Source organism: Camelus bactrianus, chromosome 9, assembly GCF_048773025.1.
Source record: "Camelus bactrianus isolate YW-2024 breed Bactrian camel chromosome 9, ASM4877302v1, whole genome shotgun sequence".
Classification (NCBI taxonomy): Eukaryota; Metazoa; Chordata; class Mammalia; order Artiodactyla; family Camelidae; genus Camelus; species Camelus bactrianus.
Genome location: NC_133547.1, coordinates 7,447,646 through 7,473,733, shown reverse-complemented (window position 1 = coordinate 7,473,733; position 26,088 = coordinate 7,447,646). Strand labels below are relative to the sequence as shown.

The 26,088-nt window shown below is 41.0% G+C and overlaps 1 protein-coding gene across 2 annotated transcripts; it reads right to left on the bottom strand.

Moving 5' to 3' along the window:
- Nucleotides 1–33: 33 nt before the first annotated feature.
- Nucleotides 34–18,878, bottom strand: SULT2A1 (sulfotransferase family 2A member 1). Of its 2 annotated transcripts, none has more exons than XM_045510630.2 (7): nucleotides 18,689–18,878; nucleotides 10,112–10,315; nucleotides 8,658–8,866; nucleotides 6,178–6,304; nucleotides 3,565–3,659; nucleotides 1,795–1,972; nucleotides 34–479 (listed from the first exon to the last, which is right to left on the bottom strand). In XM_045510630.2, exons 2-7 carry the CDS (start codon nucleotides 10,245–10,247, stop codon nucleotides 367–369), a joined length of 858 nt encoding a protein of 285 aa, XP_045366586.1. In that variant the 5' UTR covers nucleotides 10,248–10,315; nucleotides 18,689–18,878; the 3' UTR covers nucleotides 34–366. The 2 variants fall into 2 exon arrangements, with proteins under 2 accessions (XP_045366586.1, XP_010945180.1); XM_010946878.3 differs by having other exon boundaries at nucleotides 10,112–10,312.
- Between the last annotated feature and the right edge of the window lie 7,210 nt (nucleotides 18,879–26,088).

Here is a 26,088-nt window from a genome sequence, read left to right as displayed (position 1 = left end):
ACAGATACAGGTAATGGAAAGAGAAGCCGCCTCCACTGCTCCATAATTTTATTTCTCATTTTAATAAAAATATTGACATAATTTTTGGCAATACTTATGTTATTTCTGTATCATTCTGTATATATGAAACATAAACTTTTAAAAAAATCTGGGATGCCACAAAGTGAATTAGGGGTACCCTGGTAATTTTTTTTAGGGGTATCCTATTAACTTTTAACAGTCAAGTCATCAAGGATGCAGAGATTTGATAATTCAAGGCTCCAGGATGAAATAACAAGTTTTATGCAATTATCCCCACTCATTCACATGTACATGGACAGGAGAACAAAGATCAATATGCATGTAAGATCCAGAAGCTTTTGAACGTTATTTCCATGGGAACAGCTCTGGAGGAAGATCTCCCAATTTCTCCTGGAATGCTTTATCAAAGGCTTCAGCTTGGGCCACTGTGAAGTAATTTTTCCAGTCCCCAGAAATGCCTACCAAACATAAAATAGAGACCCAGGTCAGATCTAGGGATAGGTCCCAAGACCCCAACACATATCTTCCTAGATCTATTTCTTATGTCTACTTGACTTGGAGATCAGAGCTAATATAGCAGAATGACCATTGGTTCTTTTGGGGCGATGTGGTTCATCCTATAATGCTCTGCCTTCTGGACACCCCATCCCACACCATTCCTATCCTTCTCACATGCGAAAATACATTCACCCCATCCCAACTGGCCAGAAGTCAACCCATTCTAACATCAACCCTTAAATCCAAAAATCTCATCTGTATGTCCTGTAAATGAGGCATGGGTGAGACTCAAGGCATGATCCACACTGAGGCAAGATTCCTCTCCAGCTGTGAACCTGTGAAGCCAAACAAGTTGTCTGCTTCCAAAATAAAACGGTAGGAAAGGCACAGGATAGATATTCCCATTCCAAAAGGGAGCGATCAGAAAGAAGAAAGGGATCATGGATCTCAAGCAAATCCAAAACTTAGCAGGGCAAATTCCATTAGATTTTAAGGATTCAGAAGACGCCTCTTTGTCTTCATGCTCTGACCTCCTGGCCCACTGGGATGGTGCCCCCCTCTGCCCTGGGTGGCAGCCCCCACCTGTTTGAGGCCTTTTGAATCATTTAGTTTCTTCCTTCCATGGGTTAGCATCCTGGACATATTTGAACTATTGGGTTCCAGGGAAATGGGCTCCTCCCACTCCATGCAATAGATACTGTTCATTCATCTGGGGCCCAAGGATTTGGAAATGATTCACCTTTCATCACAGGGGGCTTTACAATGTCTGATAGCAAGATAGACTCTCAGCTAAGTGAAAAGTCTCTCCATGTTCCTTTTTCCAGTTGAATTATTCTTTATACATTTTTTTTTGTTCACGATATTTCTCTATGCTAAATCACCAGCGGAGTAGCACCAGCATGACCTCTCCCAATCCTGTCCTTATTTTTCAGGCCAATCACAACTGGCAAATTGGCAAAAGTAGTGAATTAATCTGGTTACTGTTTGTGGAATGTGTATCTCCACGTCATGTTCTGAGGAGAGACTGAATGACCTCGCATAAGTCAGATGACCATGCCAGGCCTAATAAACTTTCTCCAAGTGCCTACAGACCACATCAGTACTATAAAAAGAGACCCCCTGATAAGGACTCATATGAGAAGTTCTCAAGTGATGAGCAATTAAAGTCGATACATTCAAACAGTCCGTAGTCCCAACGGTGAGTACCCTCTTGCAAGCACAAGAATGTCCTCTGCATATTCTGATACATTCTGAAGGCAGACCATTTTCTTTTACCTTTTCTCAAAAGACTTGCATTCTCTGTTAAATGAGAACCCCTCAGGAGGGAAAAATTGGACATTTTGTTCTCCTTCATGGCCTGGAAGGAGCTGTTCTTGAGGACGGAGTCTAGTTCTTCCGGCTCTAGTTTCTTGCCCAGGAATTGGCAGATCTTCTCCACAGTGCTTCTCGTGTCCTAGAAGAAATAAGAAAAATAAGAGTGTATGAAAGAGAAAGAACATAGCAAAGGAGATGAGAAGGCGGAAACAGCAGGACGAGGAGGAAGAGGGGAAGAGGAAAAGGGAAAAAAATGCACAGAGATGAGAAGGAATTGAGTTGGACGTGACCGGGAGGACGAAAGGGGGAAAGTAAAGAAGGAAGACGCAGTGTGTAAAAGATGTGAGATCACCACGGATTTCCCAGTATTGCTGAGTTCAGGGCACCTTAACAGTAAAACGTAGGACCTGGGTTTTCTAAACTGGCTTTGGAAGGGCCTCTTAGACAATTATGATCAGGATTGAGCAAGGAGATGTTCAGGAAGAACTTGGCAACGATTTAAGGGGTTGATTTCAAATCCTAGCCATGTACTTGAATAGTACTGTTTTCCACAACTAACATTTGAATAACACAATAGAGTTTTACTATATCTCCTCAGATATTGTATTAATAATTCGTACTTGGCACCTGATCCTGGGAGATTATTATAAGAAGATGGATTCTTAAAACTAGAAAGGTTTCACTTTGAATCATAGATTTTCCTCTTAGAGATATAATTCTTTAATTTTTTTCTTTATTCCATGAGCTTTCAATATGATCTAACAAAAAAACCCCATACAACTGTAGAGATTACTATAATAAAAGTTCATTTTGCGACTTGAAGCATGATTATAGGAAGGTATGAGAGCATGTACCTGAGGTACATGAGCTAAACTTGTTACAAAAATCTCTCTGGTAAAAATGAAATTCATGAGAAGACCATAGAGCATTGGACAGAAGTAGCTAGAAGAAGATGATAGGAAATAATGTTTCTCAGATAGAAGCAAAAGCCTGTGTTTATGTTGTTTTCTCTTTTCTCCAAGATACCACTAATAGGTAAAGTTCTTCTTCCTATGGCTTAATCATTTTTATTGATTTTTTTTGTGGGGGTGGGTAATTAGGTTTATTTATTTATTTATAGAGGAGGTACTGGGGATTGAACCCAAGACCTCGTGCACGCCAAGCACGTGCTCTACCACTTGAGCTATATCCTCCCCCACTTTTACTGATTTTGAGCATCGTCTGACAGCTTTTCCTGCCCATCACTAGTGTATCCAGTATTTGGCCTCTCAGCAGAATCACCCAGATTGATTTCATGACTTCCTTTTTCTTCTATCAGTCAATCTGGGATGTCAGACGTATCTCTGGAACCAAACTTGCTTCTCCCCATTCCCATCTTGTTTCTCAGACCCCTCCCACCACTAGGGTATCAGCAGCAGCATGTGACCTACCTCTAAAAATGACAGGACCAGTTGCCAGTGTGAGCATAAGCCAGTGCTTGAAGGAAGTCCTTAAGATGATGTAAGACGAAACAAAGAAGAACACAATGAAGAGAGAGAGCATGGAGCTCGGAAAGTGTCAACCAGAAGTAGGGCAATGAAGACCCAGGTCGTTATTCTCCCTCCTAATGACCATTCACAAGGCTAACCTTTGACTGAGAAGGTGGAGTAGAGACACAGAGAAACGGAGGGAAGTTAGAGGGTGTGAAGATGGTGAGAGAGAGCGTGTGCTAACTGTAAGAACAATAGTTACCCGTTTCATCTCTTCGTAACTCAGTATCAGGAAGTTCTCCTTCTCTCTCATGGACATCCAGCCACGAATGTGGTCAAACCATGATCCGTATATCACTGCGTGCGGGCGGGGGGAGGCAGAGAGAGTGAGTAGATTACAAACTCTATGAAAGCAGGGACTCATGGATTAGCTTCACTCCTGTGGGCACAACTGCTAGCACAACATAGGGCACATTTAGGCCTGTTATAACTATTTACTGAGTAAATTAGTGCTATTCAACATTATGTATTTACACTCTAATAAGCCTAGTTCATCTGGAGCAGGTTTTGCACCCAGGTTTCAAGGGTCTCTAAGGGAGATCCTCTCCAGAGACCCATATGTCCTGAGGACTGGTATTCTTGTTGCCCCTAGTCTGTTCAGCATTTAGAATTTTTGGTTGATAGGTACATTCCAACAGCCTTTGCTTTTTTTTTTTTTTCCATTCTCCTTGTGTGGGAGTAACAGGGCACACATAGGCAAGATATTGGGAGAGTGGTGAGGTTTACAAGATACGTCTTCATCACCCACCACTACGGACTGGACTTTCCTGGATTTTTGGTGACAGCTGAAGCACAATCCAGACTATTTTATACACCAAATGGCAAGATCAGCTCCAGCACTGGGCAGTTGTTCTTTTCATGTCTAGGTTTCTGCCGTATGTTTCACTGTTGCTCTTTTTCTGAAGGAGTAACCCGAAGCAAAGCAGGAGCCAGGGCTCTAGAGTTCACCCAGGATCAGCTCGATAAGAACTACGACCTGCAAGCTTTGAAGATTGGACTTTGATGCTGACAGAAAAAAATCGGGGAATATGAACTGTTCAATGTGTAACAGATGGTTACAACATAGCCTAGAGGGGCCGGAGGACACACAGCTGAGGACATCAATAACGAGCCTGTGATGTTACTGAAGGTGAGAAGTAGCAGCGGATCTGGTTAACAGAGCCCGGATGGAAGGAGTGGCAAATGAACATTCATTCTTCAGCCAAGGCGTGTTAGCTGCTTACTATGTGGTACGCACCACTCTAGAGCCTGGACTCAACAAGGAACAACCCAAAGAGCCTACATTTTAGTGGGGAGACACGTGGAACAAACAAATAAACAGAATCCATACTCATTGGTGATGAACCCTAAGGTGGGGAAAAAAAGATAAAACTGCAGCCATGGGGAGAGGTGCTATTTTATATAGAGAGAGTTGAGAAGGATGACTTCCTAAATAGAGAGACCAGAACGAAGATATTAATCAAGGTTGTGAGACTTGGACTAGATAAAGGAAGGTGGCGAGGGGCACGAGGAAATGGGGTGGGAAAGAGATGACACCTGTGAAATGTCAGAGTCATGCTAGCCTTTGGGTGAGGGGTGGTTCTATTTATTGAATAAGTTAAACCTGCAGTAGAAGTTTGAGATTTGGGAGGAAATGTGTTCAATTTTTTTTTAATTTTAATTTTGATCTAGACTAACCCTTTAATTCTACAAATCCAGAAACTATGTCCAGTGATTCGGAGTTGCTAAAGGTCATACGGTGAGCTAGTTACAGCGTCAGGACTCTCGACTGTTGCTACATCCCCGGGACCATCACCAAACCCTCCACTCACCCAGAAGGAAGTTCTGCTGGACACGCTCCCCGCCCCCCAGCTAGGAGCCCTCTTTAGTAAATAGTCTTGGGCCCCAGTCAAAGGGCAAGGTCCACACGCCCGTGACCCGATGGTTGCCTATGAGTAAGAGGGTGTGTGTAGGTAACTGGAGGGAAGATGTTTCCGGGTCCAGGGCAGGAAATGCGTCTCTGGGCTCTCCTTGGTGACTCTTCCTCCAGAGACACTAGGTGGGTATAATGCTCTCTACCTTGCTATCCTCTGGTGGGTGAGGGTTCAGGGGTGGTCTGGTTACAGCACTTAATCGGCCCTCCCCATCCCAAAACAGAGATCAACTCTCCCCAGTGGCAACTGATAGGACCGTCCTGCCTCCTCCCCCTCAATTTTGAACATCCTGAATTAGAGTTATCTATGGTTCTCTCCAGCGAAGATGTCCATGAGCTGTTAGAGAAACAGGTCTGAAGCCAGGGAGACATATCACAGCAGAGATATCCAGCTGGTCACATAGTTTTGAGAAAAACTGCAAATTTTCAAATATCTGAGCAAGCCTAGAAATTCTGCATAATTAAAAATACAGAGATCCTACAGGTAATGCATGCAGTTTTGAGACAGATAGAACAAGAGTATTAAGGGAGTTTCAGAAAGATACATCTAAGAAATGATCAAAAGTTAAGATTGTGCTGTCCAGGAAGGCAATGAAAACTTTCAGAAAGCCACAGATTAGGAGAGTAGAGAAGAACGTGAGCGCTCTGTGTTAGTACTAGGTCCTGGAGACTCAGAAATTAGCTAGGATAGTTTATGATGGGGCAAGCTGAAAGGATGGCTGAGGTTCCGCTGCTTTGCAAGAAAGTATTATACAATTTGGGTTCCAGTGGTGATGGAGCCTTGTACCCATGCATTGGTAAGATGCAGAGGCATCAGGCTGAGTGGAAAAAAAAAAAAAAAAAAAAGAGGTCTCATAAGGGACTCTGGCAATCCCCCAGTTTCCATAATTTACATTCACTCACCATTTCCTTGCATGAACCATTCAAAATATTGTTCCAGTGACTTTGGCTTCTTAACAAATGTTGTAGTACGCCAGAAAAAGTAACCAGACACCAAAGTATCTTTGGGATTCCTGATGAGATAAATCAACTTAAAGAGAAAAAAACGATAATAAAAAAAAATCAATACAGTTGTTTTCCAACTTTCTCGATCATCATAAAAATAGAGAAAAAGCCAGTTCCTAGAAAATGCCCATTAAATATCAGTGGATCCTTTTAATAAATTAGTTATTGCATTCATTAATCAAATATTTATTTTAAAGTTCCTACGAACCAGTCACTGGGATAATACTAAGAATAAAACAATGGAAAAGCAAAGTATCATCCTTTCCCTTTGGGATAATATTATTCTACTCACAATGGGAAGCACTGGAAGATTTTAAAAGTTGTGTGATATTATATTTGTGTACTATAGTTTAAAGCTTACTAGCAGAATAGATTGACAAATTACGTTATCCTCGTAGATACACGGCAATACACATACACACACAACACCATGAATAAATCTGAGACATTATTGTTGGGGGAAGCCCTGGAGAGGACATGACTGCCAGTTGACCTGTGAGCTGGACCCGGGCAACTGGAGGCACCTCACCCCTTTCTGTGTCCTTGGAATGTGTGTTCCATTTGCCTTTCTTGCCCTGGAAGCCCCCCCAAGGACCCAGTCTTGAGATGGTAATGTGGTGTTGAGACCATCTGGAGTGTGTACGTGACTGAACTCAACTAAAGCCTCTATGTAAACTTTTAAGATTGGGTGGGCAGGTGCAGAAAGCTAATGGCCTTGCAGCTGCCCAAGACAACCCTCCTGGTGAGTTAAGTTCCCTTGCTAATTAAACCTGCCACCTCCCAGTCTGGAGTGGTCTGCCTCTTCCTGCCCTCTGCATATGGGGTCCAGTTTCAGATTATGCCTGGCAAGCTCCTAAGGAGCTTGCAAATCAACAATTAGGTTGAGTGAAAGAAGCCAGATATTCATGTGGTCTGAGTCTATGGATACGAGGTTCCAGAACAAGCAAAACTAATCTATAGAGTTAGAAGCCTAGGGAGTGGTTACCTCTGTGGGTTGGCATTGATGGGAGGGTGCAGGAGGAAAGTTACTGGGGAAGTGGAAATCTTCTAAACCTGGATCTGCAAGGTAGTTGCCTAGTTTGTACATGTGTGAAGATTCAACAAGCTCATATTTAAGACTAGTGCCCACATACGCACACACATGCGAGAACAATTGGCATTTGAACATCTGAGTTATACTCTGCATTCTGCACCAGCTTTGAGACATTATTCTAGGCCTCAACTCTCTCTGGGCCTCAGTTTCCCTACATAGGGATTTAACAAAATCAGTAAGTCATATGTAGCTAGGTGGATTAGAAATAATCCTGGAAAGTGATGGCTTTAAAAAAAAACAAACCTTTATTGTGCTGCAACACATTGTGAAATTTCCAAGAGAACTGAATAATATTCTAAGCTTCACAATCTACTTTTTAAATTGAAGTATAGTTGATTTACAATATTCTATTGCTTTCAGGTGTACAACATAGTGATTCAATAGTTTTATAGATTATACTTCATCAAACTTATTACAAAATAGTGGCTGTATTTCTCTGTGCTATCCAATATATCTTTGTTGCTTCACAATCTAATTTAAGCATAAAACATTAAAAAAAATTACAAACCAATTAACCCTTTCTAGGAAATTATGTTTCTAAAAAAAATCTGAGATATGCTAGATCCTGGATACCCATGGCCCCTTCTGGGCACCATCTGTCAGCCCCACCAGAGAGTCAGGTAGCTGCTTAAGCTCAATAGACAGCTATTTATAGAAGTATATACTGGTTAGAGGGGAGAAGGGTATAGCTCAATGGTAGAGCACATGCTTAGCATGCATGAGGTCCTGGGTTCAATCCCCAGTACATCCATTAAAAAAAAAAAATCTAATCCTCCTCACCAAAAAAAAAAAAAAAAAAAAAAAAAGAAAGAAAGAAAGAAAAGAAATACATGGTGGTTACAAAACCCAGCCAGGACCGGTAGTTGCCCTGAATTTAGGCATTGACTTATGAATATGCTGCCTCTCCTATGGGTAACTCCAGTGCTTCGACCTAAACGACAGGAGGCATTTATTGACGAATTATTTTTTAGAGCAACACAAGGGGGTTATCTGGTATATAACACAGTTATAAAGTCTGATTGGGTTTAAAAGGAGGTTTTCTAAGATTTGACATTATTGTTTCACTTTGTCTCTGGTTTATATCTGGCTAGTATAACCTGTAGAATGATTTTACACCCTTGTGTTCAAGTCTGCACGGTGGCACCACCAGATACAGTATCTCAGGCCCCGCCCCATACCTACTGAATACAACTACATTTCAACCAGATCTCCAGGTGATTCCCACCCAGGCAAATTAAAGTGTGACAAGCATTCATCAAACACATCTTGACTATTGTGCACTGACCTTGGCCTTGGAACTGAAGAAAGACTTGGGGAAGAGTTGGATGGGGAGATGGGAACTGATGAGTTGTGGGCCTTCCTTATCCTTTATTACATCATATCCAGTGACATTCTCTACCCAGGGTGAGCGTTCCCATATGGGCACAGATTGGATCCACTTGGTATCCCCTTTGGTGTGAATCAGGCAGACTGTTTCAATCAACCAGTTCGTTCCTGGATTAAGAAACAAAAATTATGGTCAATCATTTTCATCTGACTTAAAAAAATTGTGATAAAATATACCTATCATAAAATGTACCACCCTAACCATTTTCAAGTGTATAAAGTTCAGTAGTGTTAAGTATACTTACACTGTTGCACAACCAATCTCCAGAACTTTTTCATCTTGTAAAACTGAAACTCTGTACCCATTAACAATAACTTTCTACTCCCCTCCCACCTCCAGTCCCTGCCAGTCCCTGGTAACTACTATTCTACTTTCTTTTTTAGTGAGTCTGGTTACTCTAGATGCCTCATTTAAGTAGAATCATACAGTGACTGGTTTATTTCACTTAATATAATGTCTTCACAGTTCATCCATGTAGCATGTGTCAGAACTTCATTCTTTTTTAAGGCTGAATAATATTCCATTATATGTATACACTACATTTTGTTTATCCATTCACCTGTCAGTGGACACTTGGGTTGCTTCTACCTTTTGGCTATTTGCTTAACTCCTTTGAATATATTTCCATGGCCCTTGGTTTTTCACTGTCACACCACTTTCAATGTCTTCAGCCTTAGTCCTTGCCCAGTTGCAGCCCCTCTACTACCCCTCCATCCATAGAAACATGATCCACCCCCTTTCAGTCCCTTGGATTTGCCAGGATCTCTTCTAATCCCTGACCATTATCCATGCTGATACCTTTAACTGAAAATATTCCTTTTCACAAAATAGTTTCACATTCATTCTTTTCATCTCAATTTAGATGCTACTTCTTCCACTTTTTTTTGACTGTGATAGTTGTGTTTTATTCCCTGCCCCACTCCCCCTGTTTTATTGATATAACTAAGAAATAAAAATGTATATATTTAAGGTGTACAACACATTGATTTGATATATGTATACATTGTGAAATGATGACCACAATCAAGCTAATTAACACATATATCATCTCATGTAATTACCTCCCATCCCCATTTCCTCTGTAGACCTCACTGATCATCCTCCTCCACTCCTCTGCACAAACACCTGAATCTGCCTCAAGATTCACTCCTATGGGTCCCCTAATACCTTTAGATTACCCACTCTGAGCACTCATCTGACTGTGTAACTGCCTGGCTAAATCCTTTTCTCTGAACGTAAGTGGTCTTAGGGCACAGTTCTATTCCTCCCAATGCACTGTCAACATATAGAAAGCATTCCATTTGTCTACTGAATAAATGAGCCTGTCTCAGTATCTGATTCCACTTCCTTACCTGATTTGGGGTAAGTCAGCAATATGACGTCTTCATCTTTAAACACAAAATTCTCCCACACGTCTCTCAAGAGTTCAGGTGTGTAACCTGTGGATGGGAAAGGTATCCCTTCAAACCACACATAGTCGTCTGTCATCACGAAGAGCTCTTTGTAGCTCGTGTAAGAGTTTCAACTGTAGTCACTGTTGGCAGTTGCAGGAGCTGCTGGGAGATTAGTTTTATAATAAAGGTAAAGCAATCATTAATCTTTCCTAGTTTATTGAGGAGTGTGCCTGCTGATAAAAGTAGATGATCACAAGATTGAGGATATTGAGCAACTGTGAAGTCATTCAGAGAACATTCAGGGGTAATTTGGGTTTGAACTCATGGGAGAAAACTGGGAATTTAGTAACAAGCTCAAGGATGGAGAAATGTGGTGAATTAAAAAAATTTATTTAAATAAGCTTTATTTACATTTTTTTGTTTTTTCTTTTCTTTTTTAAAATAAGCTTTATTTTTTACAGCAGTTTTACATGTATAGAGAAATTGCAAAGACAATACAAAGAGTTCCCACTGTCCGTAAGTTATGCAGATTTCCATAATTTTTATCTAATGTCCTTTTTCTGTTCCAAGACCCCATCCCAGACACCACATTAAATTGAGTTTTTATGCCTCTTTAAGTCTCTTTTGGCTGTGACAGTTTTTCAGAGTTTTCTTGTTTTTGCTGACCTTGACAGTTTTGAGGAGTACTGGTCAGGTATTTTGGAGAAGTCCCTCTGTTGGGGTTTGCCCAATGTTTTCTCAAGATTAGGCTGGGTTTATGGGTTTGGGAGTGGAAGAGCACAGAGGTAAAATGATATGTCAGTCTGACATATCACTGCTGAAGTTGACTTTGACCACTTGGCCGAGGCAATGTTTGTTACATTTCTCCCCTGCAAATTTACCCTCTCCCCTCCTTCCTTTCTATGTGGCATATTTAAAACATGAACTCTAGACCTGAATGCATTAGTGAGAACACATTCTATAAAATGTAATTGAGCGGGCAGAGGGTATAGCTCAAGGGGTAGTATGCGTTCTTAGCACGCATGAAGTTCTGGGTTCAATCCCCAGAACCTCCTTTAAAATAAATAAGGAAATAAATAAACCTAATTACCTCCCCCACCAAAATAAGAAAAACAATACAATTTAAAAACATTTAATTGAGTCCTATTTTTGCAAAATAATTGTCTGGTACCATTCAAATTGTCAAATTGTTAATGAAAAAGAAAAGAAAAGAAAAGAAAAGAAAAGAAAAGCTGAGGATATGCTCCAGGTTAAAGAAGAATGTAATCTAAATCCTGGGTTGGCTCCTAGGCCACAAAATACGCTATTATTTTATTATTGGGACAGTTGGCCACATTTGAATACACAATGTGAATTAGAAGATAATGTTGTGGCAATACTAAATCCCCCAGCTTCTATCATTTTTGTGTGGTTATAAAAGAAACATCTCTGTTCTTAGAAAATATACACCGAAGTTTTGAGGGATAAAAGGGAATAAGAGCTGTAACTTACTCTCAAATGGCTAAGAAAAAAAATTAATATTATATGTGAGGAAAAGAGAGAAAATGTTGCAAAATGTTACCACTAGTAAATCTGTGTTAATTGTATACAAGAATTCTTTGTGCATTTCTTCTAAGATTTCTTTAAATTTGAAGATAAATTTTAAAAAGTTGAAACTAAATAAATAGATATAATGATGATAAAATGCTGGAAGGAAATTGAGAAATCACGGATTGATATCTCTCTTTTTGAGCACAAGTCAATAACTTCCTTTAGACTCCCTGCTGTGAGGTTGAGTTTATATTAAACCATAACTAGAATATAGGAGCCAGTTCTCCTTTGCCATTTAATCATTAACACACTGAGAATTTATCAACTGCTTCCAGGCTTTGGGGACTGAGCTAGGAGAGTTCTCGTATCTGCCACAATGAAAATCCACAATAACAATTGTTTTTTATTGCTTCCCCCCAGTGGAGGGCTCTAAGGGCCAATGGCTTCCCATGTTCACATGACAAGCAGAAGGGGGAGTGCCCACTGAATATATGGAATATTGACTCTAGGAGCACTGAAAGAAACATCCAAATAATAAAATAATGCCATTTGCAGCAACATGGATGGACCTGGTGATTGTCATTCTAAGTGAAGTAAGCCAGAAAGAGAAAGACAAATATCATATGATATTGCTTATATGTGGAATTTAAAAACAAAACAAAACAAACAAAACAAACGTACTTACAAGATAGAAACAGACTCCTAGACACACAAAACAAACTTATGGTTACCAGAGGGGGAAGGGGGTGGGGAGGGATAAATTGGGAGTTCAAGATTTGCAGATTCTGACTACTGTATATAAAATAGATAAACAACAGGTTTCTACTGTATAGCACAGGGAACTATATTCAATGTCTTATAGTAACTTATGGTGAAAAAGAATATGGAAACGAATATATGTATGTTCCTATGTGACTGAAGTATGGTGCTGTACACCAGAAATTGACACAGCATTGTAAACTGACTAAACTAATAAAAATATATTTAAAAAAAGAAAGAAAAGAAACATCTAGGTTTCTACCACTTTCCTGTGAGTTTCAGTCAGCCAAAATTATGACCATCTAGTGAATGATCCAAAACCCAAATTTAAAAAAATTTCTTGAAATATTTATTGACTTGTCAGAGGCTGTCAAGAAAATAATTTTTAGGTTTTGATTAAGTATTTGAAGTCAGAACGGGTGCTTTTTGAAAAAATTTGTGATCGAATACGTGTAACAAAGTTGACCACGGAGGACATTCAGCTCCTTCACAATTTGGACAACACTGTTGTCCTAAGACTACTTCGTGGGTCTGGGAGGCATTCCCACTGAATGAAGAAAGCGCACATGTGACTTGTTTATTTCCCCGAGAATGTTCTCACTTGAGTCGAAGTCAGGAGTGTTGCTCTTGCGTTTCTGATGCTGTTGGACAACAGTATTAAAGCTCTAGTAGTCCGTTTCTTTTGTTCTTACCGTTGTCATTCGGGGGCAGGGATTCTGAGTGACGTTTGACAGCACAGCCGCCCTCCCCGTACAGCCTCAGATCCGCCGGGCTCAGTCCCTGCCCGGGCCTGCGGGCCTCTGCGCGTGGCCCTGCCGGGTCTGGTAACCCTCGGCGCTGCTCTTCCAGCTGTGGAAGGCCTCGGCAGGCCGCAGGGTGTCTGTCGGTCACCCAGCACCACGCGGGAGCCGACGCCTGGGAGAGCCACCCAGACGGCATGATGCGAGCGGCCGGCTGCTTCCGCCTCTTTCCCCGAGGCCGATTTTCCGCCGTTGTTTGTTTGGCTGGCTGTTTGTCTCTGTGTTGGACGATCCACGGTGTGGGGTGTGCTCGCCGTTTATTGTTCTTTTCAAGATTATGTAAATGAGGAAGAACTGAGATGGGGTGGGGGCGGTGCCAAAACCGTGCAAAGCTCCAGGCACCAGGAACACATCGAGTAAGAGCCTTTCTCAACCTCTGGGTGAAAACAATGTTCTGAAGGGTGACGAGAAGACAGGGAAATCCGCCTCTCTGATGAGCCCATGTGATGCCTTCCTGTGTTGGCGTTGCTTTTGTTTTGTCTCGTGGCCTGATATTTACACAGTAGATGGACGTAAGACCTGACCTGCGTACCTGTCTATGTGCGTCTGTACATAGTGCACAGTAACTTAAAAATTCCCAGTAAAATTGATTTTTCTGCTTGTAATTCTAGAGTCTCCATTTCCACATTGTGGTTTCTATCCAGGAGCGCAGCTCCCTAAGCCCTTCTGCCTGCTAATGGGAGGTCTCTGATATGTGAGGTGTCCTTAAATGAATGCTTGAAACCTTCAACACCCCCTCCTTAGTTTTTATTATTCAGTTATAATTTTATTATAAAACCCAAATTTTAAGGCAATAGCGTTTAAATTAGAATATTTTATAGTCAAGAGAACGATCAGCATCTTTTTTTCCCTGCTGTTTATTCCTGAGCTAGATCAATAGACTGAGCACCTATGTGTCACACAAGGTGCTTAGAATCCACAGATTTAAGTCTGACTCAGCTGTTGACCTTTTTGTGCTTTTGAGGAAGAAAGAGAAGAAACCAAACCATGTCTAACAGTGTAATAAGTGCCATGAAGGTGAAAATGAAGGAACCTATGAAAAGACAGAGGAGGGGAAACTCTAGTAGTTTAGGGGACAGGTGAAGTTATGAAAGGAGGTGATATTTAAACTGTTATCTCAATTGAGTAGAACTTAAGAAGCGGGTATAGCTCAGTGATAGAGTGTATGCTTAGCATGCATGAGGTCCTGGGTTCAATCCCCAGTGCCTTCATTAAAAAAAATTTTTTTGATTGAAACTTAGCCAAGAAAAGAGGCGGAAGTAACTATGCGTTTAGGCAGAAAGAATAATCTATATATAAAGATCAAATGTTACATTTTAACCAAGTAGTTAAATATTTCAATATTTTTTCATTCCTTATAGTTGCCAAATAATTCTAGATAGTGATAGTAATCAAAATGATACTGTGAATAGCCAATAATTAGAGAGCTTACATGTCAGTAATATCCTGATCACCTGATACAGTGTCCAGTATCCTGGTGCTACACCCTTTTATCACAACATGATTATACAAATTACATGCAGAAGTTATTTTCTTCTATATTCTTCTCCCACTCCATACCTCATAGGCACTAATAAACTGGATAAAGTTGTTAATCTTACTGGAATTATATAGCTAACGAGTGGTTGGGTGAGACTTACACCCAGCTGCTTGGACTCTGGAGTCCAAGTCCTATGATCTGTACTGGATTACAGTTACCTACATGTGACACCTGAGTTCACACTCTGTACTGTACTAGAGTTGTCACTGAGTGATACCCAAACTGCAAATTATTTATAAAGAATTAAAGCAGCTGTTTTAAGGAAACTCAGTGAGCTACAAGAAAACAAAGAAAAATTTAAAAATCAGGAAATCAATACATGAATAAGATGAAAAGTTTAAAAAAGAGATAGAAATCATAAAAAAAGAACCAAACAGAAATTCTTCAGCTGAAGAATACAGTGGATGAAATGAAAAAAATGCAATAGAGAGAACTAACATCAGAATGGATCAAGCAGAAGAAAGAATCCATGAGTTAGAAAACAGGAAGTTTGAAATTATCCAGTTCAGAGGAGAAAAAGATAAAAAGAATGAAAAAAGAGTATGGGACATCATAAAAAGAAATCTGCAAATTATTGAAGTCCCAGAAGGAGGAGAGAGAGAGAAGGGAGTAGAATCTTGAAGAAATAATGGCTGAGAACTTCCCGAATCTGGGGAGAGATTTATATATCCAAGTTCATGAAGCTCATAGACCCCTAAAAAACTAAACTCAAACAGATCCTCTCCAAAACACTATAATAAAACTGTAAAAGATTGGGGGTGAGGGCATAGCTCAGTGCTAGAGCACATGCTTAACAACTTAGCATGCAAAAAGACCTGAATTCAATCCCTGGTACCTCCATTAAAAAAGGAATATTAAAGAAAAAGTAATTATTAAAAAAAACTGTCAGAAATTAAACATGAAGAGAATACCTTAAGCAGTAATGGAAAAGAAGTTTGTAACTTACAAGGGAACCTGCATTAAGATTACCAGTGGATATCTCAGCAGAAATATTACAAAGAGGGAGAGGAATGATATATTCAAAGTGCCCAAGAGAAAACCCTGCCAACCAAGAATACCCCATGCAGCAAAGTTATCCTTCAGAAGTGAAGGAGAGTTAAAGACTCTCCCAGGCAAAGAAAAGCTGAAGGAGTTTATCGTCACTAAACTTGCCTTGCAAAAAATGCTGAAAGGAGTTCTTCAAGCTGAAACAGAAGAATGCTAATTAAGTAACCCATTGGTAAAGGTGAGTACATAGATTTAGAATACTCTAACACTGTAACATGACGGTAGAAAGGTTGAAGGACGTAAGTGTTTTCTTCTTTTTCAATTGAAATATAATCAGTTATGGCATGCCAATTTCTGGTATACAGCGTAGTGTTTCAGTCATGCATATACATACATATATTCCTTTTCATATTCTTTTTCATTATAAGTTACTACAAGATATTGAATATAGTTCCCTGTGTCATTTTAACTTGATTACCTCTGAAAAGACCTTATTTGGAAATAGGTCTGTCACCTATTAACAGAGGCAATCAAGTTAAAATAAAAATAAAATAATAGAAAGATAAATAAAATAAAATTTCCAAATAAGATCACATTCTCAGGTACTGGGGGCTAGGACTTCACCATATTTCTTTTGGAGGACAAGCTTCAACTGAAGAGTGACAGCCATCAAACTTTAGATCTCTTGGATTTAAAAGCAGAATTAGGCAAGTAACTTTGAGTTGGCAGACAAAACAAAAGAAAGGAAATATCTCTCTGCCTTTTGAACTATATACTCTGTTGCAACATCAAAGTAAGCTCTGTTTACCAAAGGATAACACAGTGCTTTGCATAAAGAAGACACCTGAGGTATATTTAATCAGCAAACAGGAAGCTCAGCCATACCCTTTCTCAGTAACTGAACAACTCAACCAATTTGAGTAGTGTTGTTGACGACATCTTATCTGCCACCAGAATTCATCTCTAATAAATCTCAGGTTGGCCATATTATGACCAAGGCGAGTGGGAGGCACACCTCCAAACCAGAGAGAGCCATGGAATTTTCCGTGGTGCTGAATTTGGTTTTACTGTTCCAACCCCAGAGGCAATTAGATCTGTCTTCTGGTGCTGGGGGACCAACAGCCTTAAAGAGGAAAGAGACACTGGGACAGAGCAATCAGTATCTTTGCCATCCTTTCCTGAGTTTTTTTGGCTTATTCCAGAAGTACAAACGAGGAGTGGAATACAGGAGAGGACTTTGACTCCTACTTTGATCTGTTTCTAAGCACAAAATGCTTCTGACACCAAATGTGTAGGGTTTTTCCTCATACTAAAAACCGCTTCATTAACTCTCCAGATACCAGATGGGTGTCTTACAACTTAGTTCATTCTGAAATTAACTACCTGGAGCTAGCATCAGACCCCACAGGTTAAGGGCTCAGTCCCACGAGACTGACCCCACTTAAGAGGCCAGTCCCAAGTCCTGATACTTCTGACTGGCTGGGTATAAATCAGGGGTTTCCACAAACCCCTCCTCAGGTTCAATAATGTGCTAGAAGGAGTCACAGAACTCAGGAAGGCACTTTACTTACTATTAATGTTTTTTTAATACAGGATTACAATTCAGGAACAGCCAAGTGGAAGAGATGCATAGGGAGAGATATGGGGGAAGAGGGGTGGAGCTTCCATGCCCTCTCTGAGCATGTCACCCCCCACTGCACCTTGATGCATTCACTACCAGAAGCTCTCCAAACCCCATAGGTCAGGTTTTTTTTAAAATAGAGGTTTTATTACCTAGCTTTATTGGCACATGGTTGACAAATAAAAAGTGTATATATTTAAGTTGTGCAAGGTGATGATTTGATATATGCATACATTGTGAAATGGTTACTACAACCAAGCTAATTAACATATCCATCACCTGACATAGTTACTCTTTTCTTTCTGAGGTGAGAACATTTACAATCTTAGCAAATTTCCAGTCTGTAATACCGTATTGTTAACTATCATCTCTATGCTGTACATCAGATCCTCAGAACTTATCCATGCTGCGTAACGGAAACTTTGTACCCTTTGATTAACGTCTCTCCATTTCCCCTACCCCCAGCCCCTGGTAACCACCCTTCTACTCTCTGTTTATATAAGTTTGACTTTTTTAGATCTTCTATAGACAGAGTATTACGACTCCAGTGCATTTGTAAGGATTATTCAGATTTCAGTTATCTGCCTGTAAGATTCAACGAATTTGGCCAGGATCCACGTTTATCTCCATCCCGTACCCCCTTACCCTCAGTGAATGAAAAAATGTGACATGAGACCCATGTGTGCAACAGTCTTTTTTGAGTTAGAGTTTTACTGATCAATAGGCTGGCCGCTTGCTGCATGGAAATTTAAATTAAACAAAATTTAAATTTATTTCCTCAGCTGCTGGCCATGTAGCTATCTAAATTGAAAGTAATTAAAGCCAAATAAAATTGGACACCCAATTCCTCACCCATATGAACAACATCATGAATGCTCAACAGCCACATAGAGCTAGTGGCTACTCTACTGGTCCCCAGAGATACGGAAAGTTTCCATAATTACGGAGAGCTCTGTAAATAAAGAACGTTGCCTGCGATTCCAGTTCCACAGTGATAAAGCCCTTAGCCACTGCAGCTGCTCACCAATGGTACACCCTTAGGATATAGGCTGGAGAAAAACAGGAAGCAGTCTTTGCTTTGGATACCGGCCCTAGATAGTTAAAATACATATCTAAGGAATAATTTCAGTGATCCCAGATTCTTGCATCTTCCCATATACAGACAAGCACTAAAATCATAACTTGAGACATCTGCTATTTTGTGATCAGCAGCAATCTCTTAATGTCCAACTACATGTTTTTTGTTTTTTTTTTTTCCCAGCAAAAAAACCTTGTATATACCCTGGCTCCTTTCTTACCTTCTCAGAGCTACTTGAAAGGCTCTCTCCCAGCTATAGTCTTCAGTAAGATCCATGAATAAAACTCAACTTGTAACTTTTAGGTTGTGTGGTTTTCTTCAATTGACAGCTTTGGCAGCCACGAAGGCACTCAGGGCAGACTTCTCTCCTCTGCTTGAACTCTACAACAATTGGCGCTTTGGTACCATCTGAGGCCACTTGCGTCTGTCTGTCTCATTTGTAAGTCCAGATGATTGGACAAATCTCTCCTGGATCTTGGATCACCTGTTAGTGGCTGACCATCCTAAGTTTTATTGGGTGGTGGATAAACTCTGCTCCATGAGGAGTAGGTTTTCCTTGGACGTAGTTTCAAGAAGAGGTACCTGGGTTACCCCAGTTGACAAACACTGGGAAGATTTTGCTCAGTTGAAAGACACTGAGTGTGGTTTGGACTGAGTGAGTAGGTAGGAGATTAGCCTGTTGTTTGTCCTTGAATTGCCTACTTTAATGGGGTTTGTTGGAATAAAAGTGAAAATATCACATGAGAGCTTTCAGCTCTGAAGAAGAGAAGAGCTGGCGATGGCTTTCTTTGGCAACTGGGAAACTTGTGGGGGTGGTAAGTCCTCAGAACGTGTAATAGTCCCATAGGGAAACCACTCATTTAATTTATTTTTTATTTTATTTTTTAAAATTTTATTTTATTGAGGTATAGTCAGTTTACAATGTTGTGTCAATTTCCAGTGTAGAGCACACTTTTTCAGTTATACATGAACATACATATATTCATTGTCACATTTTCTTTTTGCTGTGAGCTACCACCAGATCTTGTATATATTTCCCTGCGCTATACAGTATAATCTTGTTTATCTATTCACTCACTTAATTTAAAAAACTTGCTCATCTGGGGGCCACATATGAGAGCTAGCCACTCACTGATTTGAGTACCCATGGTGGTTTCAGGTGGCCGGAGGGAGATACTGACATCTAAGAGAGATGAAGTTAGAGGAGTTAAGCTCACAAACATCACACTGGCCCACTACACAATCATCATTGGCAGTTTTATCCTGACAAACCCACCCCAGAATGTCATTCCTTTTTCTTTTGCGTTGAAAAAGGAATGACAAATTGCCAGACCTCCAACAAATACCCTAGTCAGGTTCACGTACAATATGTATGGAACTTATACTTGTAAATTCTTAATTGGAGAAACCATATTAAAGGAGATCTCAACCTAAAATGGCCAAATTGGGGTTCTTTTGATACCCCCAGATTATTTTTTGTGTATGTACACAAATTATTTTTTTCAAGAAAGCTGACCATCAGATCAAGCAGACTGAGTTGAATGCTTCTTTCGACTGGTTTTTAGAATCTTCTAAAAGAGGAAATGATAAGAATAACTTCTTTGCAGGAAACCAGTGAAAAATTGCTTGAAACGATACTGGAAGAAAAAAAAAGCCACTAGCATTACCACTGCCTCTTTCTTCTGTTCCTCCTTCATATCTTTTTTTATCTGGACCGCATGACCCAGATTCCATCTTTTTCTCTCTTCGGTCACCTCTACCTCCTGCTGCTTTCTCTCCCCCAGCAAAGGAAAAACTTACATTTCTTTCCTGTTCCTTCAAGATGTGAATGTTCTTGTTTATGTAAATGTAAATCTGATCTTATTAGGCATTGGTTCTGTTTTGAAGCTTAGTCTCTGCCATCCAGATTGTACACACGCAGTGTACACTCGGCAGCCCGCTGAATGGAGATTCTGAGCCGTCCTTTCGTCTGGCAGTGCCAGCTCAGACCTCAGGCTGAGCACTGTTGATTTGGGGGACTGGATCGCTCTCTGTTTGGGGGGCTGTCCTGTGCACTGTAGCGTGTGAAGCAATATTCCTAGTTTCTACCCACTAGATGGCAGTAGCACCCCTTCCCCCGGTTGTGACAACCAACAATATTCAGCAGGGCCAGATTTGGTTCACAGACTGTAGTTTGCTGACCTCTGGCTTGAAACGCAATCTCGTGGTTCTAGGGGTTCACTCGGCTCGGCTGAGCGGTTCTCATTTGGGGTCTGACATCCTACCGGATGACACCTGGGGCTGGAGCATCGGAAGGCTTCTTCATCAGCATGCCTCGCCCCTGGGCTCGCCTGTAGCTGGTTGAGCATCTCTCTCTCAAAGCTGCCTCTCCACACGGCTAGCTTGGGCTTCCTCACAGCGTGGCCATCCTGCAGACGGACCTGTTAGTGACAGCTTTACCCAGGGAGAACATTCCAAGAGACTCAGGTGGAGCTTTCAACGTCTCTTATAATCCAACCTTGGGAATCCCAAGCATCTCTTCAGCTTATTCTACTGCTTAAAACTTAGTCATGGACCCAGCACAGACGCACACAGGGAACACACAAGGGATAAACGCTGCGTTGCATGGGTGTTTGGGTGCATTTTTGGTAATCAGCCAGCAGGTTGCTTTTTAGATAATTTGCCGACTTCCAGGTGCTAAGATAGCTGTGGTCCAACAAATGTCACCCAAACTCAAATTTATCATGGCCAGGACAGACATATATGCCTTTAAGTGATCATTGTTCATAGCAGAAGGTTTTATACCTTCCTGTAGGCAGCTAGTTTACTCCAGAAATCTGAGTAGGATGTTACTGATAACAATTCACTTGGTTGTGAGGGTAGTAGTTGATATTTTTCTGGATGCTTAATAATGAATTCCGCATGGAGTAAAGAGTTGATAACTATGTAGGGACAGAGACTTTTATTCTGGATAACAGGTGCGCATTGCGGGAGGGTGTGCCAAGCCCTAGCCAGGCCTGCTCGTGGGCCAGCCTCAGGCCCCGGCGCGAGGATCCGCACCTGCTGCTTCCGTCTGCACTCTACCCTAGGGCAGGGGCCCCTGACATTTTTGGTCCAAACTCCACGTATAGGCATGTTCCCTTTCCAGCAGGGAGTTGCAGTTTGGGATTCTGCTGACTATGCTTACTTCTACGTTCTACAAACTGGTAAGAAACGGTTACCAGGATGTTTCGTTATCTAGTTCTCCTCCTCTGTGCCTCTTTTTCTTTCTGCGCCCACAAATAGCGCATCTGGGCAGGGCACACGGACTTGACTCTAGAACCCAAGCCTGGACAAGGTTCTCTCTCCTTCTTCTTCTCTTTCTCCTTCTTCTCTCTCTCCTGCTCCAGACACTCGATTTGGATTTGCAGGAGGAGAGAACAGAAGTTTCACATAGATTCCAGGTCCAAGCCTTGAGCTCTGGCTTCATTTGCCAGAGGAGTTCTGTAGTTGCGAGATTTTCAGTAACGGTCCTGGTATCAATGAAAGTGGTGCATTTTTCATTTCCCCCCTGATCCTTGGGCGCGTATCTCCACTGTAGAAGACAACAGATCCAGCGGGAGGAGTTAAGAACTGGCATCACCCAGGACCTGGCAGTAACGAGGAGCTGCTTTTATCGATGGCTCCTAATTTAGTCTCCCGCCTCCAGGAAGCACAACCCCTCCAACTGCCTGGGTGGCTCCTACCCTTCCCTAAAGAGAGGGGACTGTCTGCCCTGTTTCAATCCAGGCTTCCAAATGTATAGGGTTTCTTGCAAGAAGCCATACAAGCGGAGACCAGATGAGACAAACAGAACAACTATGGCTAGTTTGCCTGACTCTGAGCAGTTAGCAGGTGAAGCCAAAGGTCAGGGATGCCCGGAACTTACTTCTCCATCCCCCCAGTGTCTAGTCAGCCTTAAGTGTTCTTTCTGAACTATTAACTTAAATCCTTTAATTTCTGCCAGTTGACTCTGACAGTGTCTGTGATGGTTAGTCTTCTGTGTCAGCTTGGCTTGGCGATAATATCCAGTTATTTAATCAAATACTAGTTTAAGTGTTGCTGCAAAGGTGTTTTGTGTGATTAACATCTATAATCGACTTACTTTCAGTAAAGGAGATGACACTTGATAATCTAGGTGGCTTGATCTAATCATCCAGGGGACTTAAGGGCAAGAGCAGTTTTCTTGGTGAAACCTCACGACTCAGGACTGCAGCATCAAATCCTGCCTGAGTGTCCAAGCTCCTGACCTGCCTTATAGATTTTGGATTTGCTAGTCAAATTGCCCGAATCAATTCCTTAACATCAATCAATCAACCTCTTATTACACAAAGCCAATTTCTTAAATTGCATGAGCCAATTTCTTACACTCAATCCATCAGTCAATCTCGTATCGGTTCTGCTTCTCCAGAGAACCCTGACACATGGCCCTTCACCTTATGCCATAGGTTATTCCTCTGATCCTTTCATTTATCTGACAGTCAATGAATGAATACTTACCGTGTGCTGGGTCTTATTTGGTCCAATGCTTTCCCATCACCATTTAGGCTTAGACTCAACTCAAGACGTGCCCCCATGTCCGGGTCTCCCTGATGCATATCCAGGAGTCCAGGCTATTGATGGTGCCAAGGAAGGAGTTCAATAATCAACAAATTCTCACCACAAAATTCAGAACTTCTCTCCAGTTCTGAATAATCTTTTAAGCATAAATATGAGCACTTTCTGAGACAATGTACTTTTGAGAATAAGTACTCAGCCGATGAGCTCTCTTAATAGTATCATGATCTCTAATCTTAATCTCGTAATGCTTTCATTGCTAGATTCTTTTCTTTTAAATAGAGGTACCGGGGAATTGAACCCAGGACCTCATGCATACTAAGCATGCGCTCCACCACTGAGCTATACCCACCCGCCTCCCCAGCCATTCTTAACAGGAATCCTTTCCTCAACCAGAGCCCTGAGCCTGTCTCTGAACTTTAGTTCATCCCTAACTCAGTCTCTCTTATACTTTAGCAAACCTCAGGAAAGGAAACCCTCGTGCATCATTGGAGGAACGAAAATTAGTACAGACATTATGGAAAACGATATGGAGATTCTTCAAAAAATTAAAAATTGAACCATCATATGATCCAGCAACTCCACTTCTGGGTATTCATGCGAAGGAAATGAAACTGGGATCTCAAAGAGATTCACACCTGCATGTTCTCTGCAGCATTATTCATGGAAGCCAAGGCATGGAACTAACCCTGGTGGGCTCGTTGAAATACAGGATGCTGGGCTCTAGCTCCAGAGTTTCTGAGTCAGTACTGAATCAGGCCCCGGAGTTTGCATGTCCATCAAATGCCCACTGTGAGGCTGCTGCTGCTGGTCCGGACCCACTAGCTTTTCTTTCTAATTGAGGTATAGTTGATTTACAATGTTGTGTTGGTTTCACAGCATATGTTGTGTACAGCATAGTGATTCAGTTATACACGCATATTCTTTATCATCATAAGTTATTACAAGATATTGAATATAGTTCTTGTGCTGAATGGTAAGGCCTTACTCTTTTTCTACAGACCCACTAGCTTTTTTTTTCTTTTGCAATTATTAAAATGGTATTTATTTAGAATTTTTTTTTAGTTGAATATAGTCAGTTTACAATGATTGTGTCAATTTCTGGAGTTCAGAGTGGTTAACAGTTTTACCAAGTCATGTAGCAGCTAAGTGGCAGAGCTGAGATTGGAACACTGGCAGTTGTGATCTGTGCTGAAGTGGGGTGAATGGTGGTCCCCCAAAAGATACATCTGTGTCCTAACCTCTGGAACCTATGAATATGACCTTATTTGGAAAAAGATTCTTTGCAGTTGTAATAAAGTTAAAGATCTCAAGATGACATCATCCTAAATCCAATGACAAGTGTCTTTATAAAAGACAGAAGAGAAGATAGAGACATACGGAGAAGGCCACATGAAGATGGAGGCAGAGATGGGAGTGATGTGGCTGCAAGCCAAGGACCGCCAGGAGCCACCAGAAGCTGGAAGAGGCAAGGAAGGCTCCTCCCCCAAGGGACTTGGGAAAGAGCACGTTCCTGCTGACACCTTGAGTTTGGACTTCTGGCCTCCAGAACTGTGAGAGAATATCTTTCTGTTGTTTCAAGCCACCAAGTTTGTGGTAGTTTGTATGACAGTCCCAGAAGACTAATACAGTGCTCTTTGATTCTGTGCTATACTGCTCCTTCCAGAGCTACGTACATCTTCCCTCTAGCATGATGTCCATCAGTTCCCTTGTGCAAAACTGAGGCCAACACCGCTCAAAATCTCGCCCGGCTTGGGTGGAGGTCTAGGGTTCCAGGCTACTTACAATGTCAGGAAAGGAGGACAGACTCCAGAAACGGTAAATTCTCAGCACAAAACTGCAATGAGGTATCACCTTATTGCATATATATATGTTCATGTATAACTGAAAAATTGTGCTCTACACTGGAATTTGACACAACATTGTAAAATGATTATAAATCAATAAGCAATGTTAAAAAAAAAAAAGAACTTCTCTCCTCTTCCAGATGATCCTTTAACCACATAGACACTGTACAAATGTTAACACAAGATACTGTTACATTTGAAAGAAATCCAGAGATTTTTTTTTTTTTTTAGCTTTGCACGCCAAGAGCTTTGCCCCAGAATCTGCAGAATATGCAGATAGTCCTATCAGAGAAGTTGAGGTGGGTACAAACATTTGAGTAGGGAGTGGGTGGGATGGAGAAAAGGCCTGAGGCCATCCTTTACCCCCAGGGCACCACTGATGGCCATTTAATGGTCCTTGCAGATATAGTCCCATCCTTACTTTGAACAGAATGTTCAGGCATCTTAGACAGAACAAAGTATCAAGCTCCTCTGTCCACCTCATTAACCTTTATGACGTTCATACAGCTCTCATCGACACAGAGAGTGCTATAGATTTTTGAGACCCGAAAGGATATTTTGTTACTGTTTTACTAGATTTATGGAGATCCCACCTGCAGCTCTGGTAACAGCTATGTGAACCATCTAGTGATTGAAGTTCTCACAAGGATTTTCCTACAATCCTCTTGTGCTTGCACAACCCCATCCTGTGCCCACATCCCATCCCTGCTCCTTGTCAGTATGCCTCCTGCACTATATAATGCACTTTTGTTCCTTTGAGATAGTTTTATTATTTTTTTTCAGACATTTAACTTATTTTGATTTACTGTTATCACAAACACGTTTAATTTGACAGCCTTTCAGCTATTTTCTCTTTCCTTATTCCTCCTGTTTTGTTTTCTTTTTGCTTTGTTATTTGTTTGAGGTTATTTTTCTTTGTTTCTTTTTCCCTCATTAAAAAAAAAAGATATTTGTGCTGCTTTAATCCTAGTGTTTCTAAGGAAGGTGTAATTGTCGTGTTTCTAAGGAGTCTCTCTCTTTCTCTGTAATGATGAATTAAATCCCACTTCTATAAGTCCTGGTTTATTGGACTTTTTTGTTTTTTTGCTGCTCAAAACCAATCCTCCTCTTTGAATAGCAGAAGAGCCAGCATATAAAGAAAGCATGTTTCTCCCAAAAGCTATGAACTTATTTGACGTTTAATAAGCCAACTTGCTTAATCTATAATTCTTTTTTTAAA